Source organism: Helianthus annuus, chromosome 17 (assembly GCF_002127325.2).
Source record: "Helianthus annuus cultivar XRQ/B chromosome 17, HanXRQr2.0-SUNRISE, whole genome shotgun sequence".
In the NCBI taxonomy this organism is placed as follows: Eukaryota; Viridiplantae; Streptophyta; class Magnoliopsida; order Asterales; family Asteraceae; genus Helianthus; species Helianthus annuus.
Genome location: NC_035449.2, coordinates 130,314,237 through 130,320,400, shown reverse-complemented (window position 1 = coordinate 130,320,400; position 6,164 = coordinate 130,314,237). Strand labels below are relative to the sequence as shown.

Here is a 6,164-nt window from a genome sequence, read left to right as displayed (position 1 = left end):
TTTTCCTTGCCTCCAAACTCTATGTTCGCCACCGCCACCCGGTCCTCGTGGCTTAACTCGCCACCGGGAAGGGCTTCGTAGTAAGCCTTGAAACGCTCGAGCTTGGACCGTAGCTCGCGCCATTTATGTTGGCACGCGTTGAGGTTGTGGCGATCGTTACCGACGTTATGTCGGAAGGCCGCGAATGCTTCCGTCCAATATTTTGTTTGGCCCGGTGGCCGCCCCTTCATAGCGTCGACGATGCTAGTGACGAGTGTCATTTTTTCTTCTTCACGGGTCCAGGATGCCATAGCGGTGTTGGGTTCGTGGGATGGGGGGGACCAGCGGGGTAGCGGGTTCAAGACTGGGTAGCCGGTGGAGTTTCGGTTCGTGAGATGGGGGGACCAGTGGGTTGGGGTTACAATATATAGAGGACCCGGGTGGTGGTTAGAGAAGATGGAGGGTCGGGGGGACCGTTTGAATTTTAAATTTCAAAATTTAAAAAAACCGCCTGACATGGCGGGTGAGCCAATGAGATTCAGCCAACTAGCATGGCCATACCACCCCACGCCCGGCTTGAAAGCCAAGCCCCAAGGGGCCACGCCCCAACCCAAGCCCACCCGGGATGGTGGCTTGAGCGTTTTACCCCAACCCAAGCCCCATACCCCACGACCTAAGATAGCTCTCTTAAATTTTACAAGTATTACTAAGACCTAGAGAATATTTGACCTTAATTCATGCATAATTGCATATGGATGGATTTTATGCATGCCAAAAGTACTATAGTTTCAACTTCTACGAAAAAAAACCAATTATGAACCCGAATTACAGTAAAAACACATAGAGATCATCACATAATTTCTCATATAAACGACATCCACAACACTAATTACTCAACGTTTAATGGGCCAGGGATTATTATCGTCAAATATTCCCACTTTGATCCGTCCTTAAGTTTGAAAACACAAATATAGCCACAAAAGGACATTAACAAAGTGATTCAGTTGAATGCTCCCATTCTTATGCCATATCTTTTGTAGGGATGACACCTTCATCTGATTTCGAATATAAAACGTAGTAAAGCTCAGAAACGATACCAGTGAAAACCACAAATGCAGCCCCGGCACCAAACACCCCTTTCCTCAAGGTCTCACATGAAGGAGGGTTAGCAGACAGTTTCTTTGTGTGATACGCGTTTCTGACAGACCCCGCAAGCAAGCATGCCTCAGCAATGATGAATGTCATCCTGATGAAGATCGATACAAAAAAGAACGATCAAAACTGGAAAATGGGAAATGGATGATGATGGATAGAGCTGCAAACCAACCAAACGACCTTGTTCGTGTTCGTTTGTTAAGAAATATATGTGTTCACGAACTCTGCATGAACACATACCGAACGAAACTTTATGCTCGTGTTCGTTTGTTAAGGAAATGAACGTGTTCATGTTCGTTTGTTAATTTTTGGCAACGGATGAAAACGAACATTGATGAACACAAACTAATGTTCATAAGCACAAATGGAAACAAACGTTTATGAACATAATATATTATACACCGGCACTTATTAAATATTTTATTTGTTGGAATTTTGAAGTATTTTAATAAAATATAAAAACTAAAAACACTAATGAACATTCATGTTCGCTGAACGTTTGGTTCGTTTACAGCCCTAATGATGGATATATATGGTAGTTCTTGGTTGTGGTATATATAAGGTTAAGAATGTAATTTACCAGCATGTAATGAATAAGAAGATGGCTAATGTTCTGGAACGACCAGGGCACAGGACTGGTCCACAACACAGGCAACGGGTTGCAACCATTACAAGTAGTTGGCTCACAAGAAGGAACAATAGCGCACCCACACCCAAATCCGTTGCTATATCAGATTCAAAAACACAATATCTTTGTTGAAATATATGTTTATTTCCAATTTAATGTCAAAACATATTTTCATATTTTTCATATGAATATTTTCTAATTGAGCTCAATTACATTACATGATGAAAACGTTTGGGCTGTTGACAAAATCTGGGCTGCTAGTTTCTAATCACGGGCTGAAGTTGGGCTTGCAAAAGGATGGCTCGGATAAGGATGGGCTGACACATATGGGCTCGCAGTTGGTTCGGGATTAGGGCTTCTGGAGTTTGTTGGTATAAAAGAATGTTGCAGCTCATTTGGAAAATAGAGATTGATTACTTTTTCTGTCTCACAACTCTGGTTCACCTCTTCATCTTCCCAATCTTTCTGTTAAAGAGAGTTTTTAGGGTTCTTTGTTTGATTCATGAGATTTCAGTAGTAATCTGTATCATTCTTTTTGTTTATTCTTTGCATCATCTTGGTGTAAAGATCTTTTGTTTTCCTTGTTAACATTATGTGGGTAATAAACAGAATTGGTTTGGGTAGATTTTGTGTGAGTACCTTAAAATTTGACAATCTTGAACAATCCGAGCCTGTCATACAATTAACCGCAATAAAATGTTATGATCTGTTTGAATAAAAAAAGCGAGCAAGCTCGAATTGGACTTTTAAAATGTTATGATCTGTTTGAATAACAAAGCGAGCCGCAATAAATTCTAACTTTGACTTTTAAAAGTCACCAACTCAGATTTTAGCTTTCAAATTGACATTAAAGCCGAAAAGAGTACTAAACTAATCTATAGATTTTGACCTAGAATATACAAATGGATTAGTTCCGGTTTCGATCTAGAAATTAAGCAAAATAACACTAAAGAATCTTAAAAAAAAACATGAAACTAATCACAAATCTGATGAAGTTAGATCAAACAAAACCTACATAGTTGAAGATGAAATTGGGGAAAATTGAAAGAGAAAGTGTGAAAGCAACAAGATCGAACATAAACGAGCAGCCCGGGTCATGAGTTGCTTGAGATCGGCTTGCTAAAAGCTCGAATTGAGCTGAGCTTAAACGAGATCAAGCCAAAACTTGATGCTAAATGAAGCTTATTTAATAAACAAACTCAAGCCTGACAAGAGCATGTAAAAATACCCATGAGCGAGCTCGAGCTCGCCGATGTTAAATGAGTGGAGTTCGAGCTGTCAAGCTGGGGCTCTGCTTGACACGTTTACACCTTAATATATATACTGATATGGGACCACAATATTCCTTTATTCGTCAAGCGTATTCTAGGTATTTAAAATGAGTGAGGGAGTTATATTTACCAGTTACCACTAAATATGCTTGTATACTTTATAAAATAATACATTTACACTGTGTTAAACGCATTTATACATCTTCATTTCAAAGAGGTGATTCGTTCGAAGATGTGTTGACGATTACATTAATCCACAAACACAAACTTCCACACAAAGACGCTTTCAAGAAGAATAAAACTAAAAGGTCCTCGGCATATTTTGACTTTCAAAAGTCTTACTATGATTCTTTTTTAGCCATTGAAAAGCAACGTATATCAAACAAGAAATCTAGCAAGTGTGTTCCAAGACATTAAACTAAGCACCCCCTTAGACCGGAGGGTATGGGGGCCGTCCCCATGCCCGTCCTCCCGCCGCCGCCCCAACCCCGTCAAATTCGTCCGCCCACAGCCGATCTCACCGGGCCTCCATTTCTCTCTCCTCACACACACACATCTATACATACATACATACATACATATATATAAAGGGGTTCATCCCCCACCCCCTAGGTCCATCCCCTCCAAGCCGAGCTTACGTGGCGGTCACGTGACGGCCCATCCACTTGGGGATGAGGCTCTCCATACCCACTAGTCTTATGAGACCTCAAATACACATATAAGGCCACCGGGGTTGGTTGGCTTTTAGGCCGTGATGATTTTGTATAACGAGTGATAGAAAACAAAACACCACCGCCACTCGATTGTATCACTCGTCAATTTGATAACGCGTGAAGAATGGAAGAATGTGAGGGAATGTGAGAGTTTATTGCTGGGTGTTCTGAGTGAAGGGCATTTCCACTAAAATCCATCACCAGTAATGGAATAAATCTCGATGACGTGACGGAACTTGATTGAAAGTTGTGAGTAAGTGATGAGTGATGAACATCCCTACCCCTAATGAAGATAGCTATCCAACTATGATACAGGCATATATTTCGAGTTTTTTCCTAAAGTGGTGTAATTTGAAAACTTATTTACTAAAATGAGTAGTTTTAAAAGTATTTACCAAAATAGGTAGTTTCTAACCTTATAATTTCTCACTTCTAATCTCATTGGATGATATCACCTAATAATTCATTAAATCATTTTTATAATATTATTTATATGCTTAATTTAAATATTATCCTTTAAAACTAATGTTTAATGTAACGTTTTTTTTACAATACGTAATAAATTTCTTTTTGTTTTCATAAATAGTGTGATATATAGTATTGTGTATTACGAATAAAATATATAGTATTGTGTATTACGAATAAAGAATGTTTTCTTAGGATTCAGTTAACTATATCACTATCCTATTTAATTTTTAAATAATTTTGTTTTTTTATAATAGTTTTGTTCATTAGTTTAAAAAAAAATAAATACCTAGGTGCGTTAATTTTTTTGCAACATTCTGATATAAGTTTTTTATATTCATTTTTACATACCTGTATCGTAATAAACCAAATAATTTCAGTAACAGTACCAATTTTATCTTAACCACTATCAGTGTTCGTTTTAAAGCTTTTTATTTAATTTTGTTTTTGTTTTTGGTAGTAAATTAGAAATGTAAAAAAGGAATAATCATTCTTTAAAAAATCGTTTTCTTGAAAATTGTTTCTTTTAAAATAAAACCTAAATAAAAATAATAGAAACCAAAAATTTAAGTATACTAAAAAAATTATTACTTATTTTCAAAGAAAAGTAACAGGTAACAGAAGGTAATTTGAACAAGAAAATGTGGTTAAAAACGTAAATAAGAAAAAAAAAAGAATTTATTTATGTATTATGGATTGTTTTTTCAAATAAATTCATTTTTTAAGTAAAGAATATAAAACATAAAACTAATAATTCTCATGCTAAAAATGATTAATTGAATAATTAGTTGATGAATTGATATTATCCAATGAGATTAGGAGTGAGAAACTATAAGGTTAGAAACTACCTATTTTGGTAAATACTTTTAAAACTACCCATTTTGATAAATAAGTTTTCAAATTACACCACTTTGGAAAAAAACTCCATATATTTCCTCTTTCCAAAAACGAGAGTCAAACTTTGACTTTGACTAGTCAAATGAACTGGTTTCAATGTTTCACGTTTTCTTAATTTCATCAATACATTTTGCAAACATTCTGAACTAAAAAACTCAAATGGCCACCACACATTTTGACCTTGACAAAATTAGAGTGTACATTTTAATTTTGAGTTTTAAAAGTCGGATTTTGACCTAAACGGACTAATTCCTGTTTCGAACAAGAAATTAAGCATACTAACACTTGAAATTAACAAAACATACAGAGTTAGAATGAAATTGAAGACAAGAACTCACAGAAGCTCTCCTCTGCTCAGCGGCAATAGCAAGTGCAAAAGCAACGAGATCGAAGTCAAACACAACAGCCAGCATCAATGTGGAACCCATCTCAATCGATTAGAGAAAGTTATCAAAATGTTCATCACTTTTATTGTTGGCGGTGGATTTGAAGATTTTGATGTAACGTAACTTGAGTTTATATTGTCTAACAATTTACGTTAGAATGTATACCAACTTACCAACTGAAAACATATTATACTTGACCTACTCATGTCAAAACGCAAACCAACTTAAATTTATACCGATAAGTACATAAAAATAAGCACGTAAGAATTTAGTTTTTTTTTAAGTTAAAGAATGGTAACACGCATGGTGGTGTCGAAACGTAAATTAACTTGAATTTATACCTTCTAATGAAAACATATTATATTTGCACCACTCGCTTCCAAACAAAAGTTACGTCAAAACGTAGATCAACTGAAAACGTACATAAAAATAAGCATGAAAACGTATCATGTTTGACCTGACACCATTTCCGAAAACATATACCTTGGAATGCAAACCAACTTATATTTATACCGACAAGTACATAAAAATAAGCACATAAAACTCGAGGGGAGTCAAAATAATATTACTATAATTTTTAGAAATTTGAAGAGTGTGAGTGTTAATTCTGAAAGTTAAGGATTAACGTACGTGACGAGGTATGGTACTGGACCAGACACAAACGGTCGGA

The 6,164-nt window shown here is 36.1% G+C and overlaps 1 protein-coding gene across 1 annotated transcript; it reads right to left on the bottom strand.

Moving 5' to 3' along the window:
• Positions 1-693: 693 nt before the first annotated feature.
• Positions 694-5,571, bottom strand: LOC110925039. The gene is made up of 4 exons (XM_022169012.2): positions 5,392-5,571; positions 2,370-2,433; positions 1,715-1,885; positions 694-1,225 (listed from the first exon to the last, which is right to left on the bottom strand). Exons 1-4 carry the CDS (start codon positions 5,534-5,536, stop codon positions 1,000-1,002), a joined length of 606 nt encoding a protein of 201 aa, XP_022024704.1. The 5' UTR covers positions 5,537-5,571; the 3' UTR covers positions 694-999.
• Between the last annotated feature and the right edge of the window lie 593 nt (positions 5,572-6,164).

What these genes read in the sequence shown, in the direction of transcription:
- LOC110925039 (XM_022169012.2), bottom strand. Translation starts at nt 5,536, where the DNA reads ATGGGTTCCACATTGATGCTGGCTGTTGTGTTTGACTTCGATCTCGTT. An exon ending in ATGTTTTGTTAATTTCAAGT is followed by an intron (nt 2,434 to 5,391) that starts GTTAGTATGCTT and finishes ATTGTATGACAG; the next exon opens with GCTCGGATTGTTCAAGATTG. An exon ending in TTCTTATTCATTACATGCTG is followed by an intron (nt 1,226 to 1,714) that starts GTAAATTACATT and finishes GATCTTCATCAG; the next exon opens with GATGACATTCATCATTGCTG.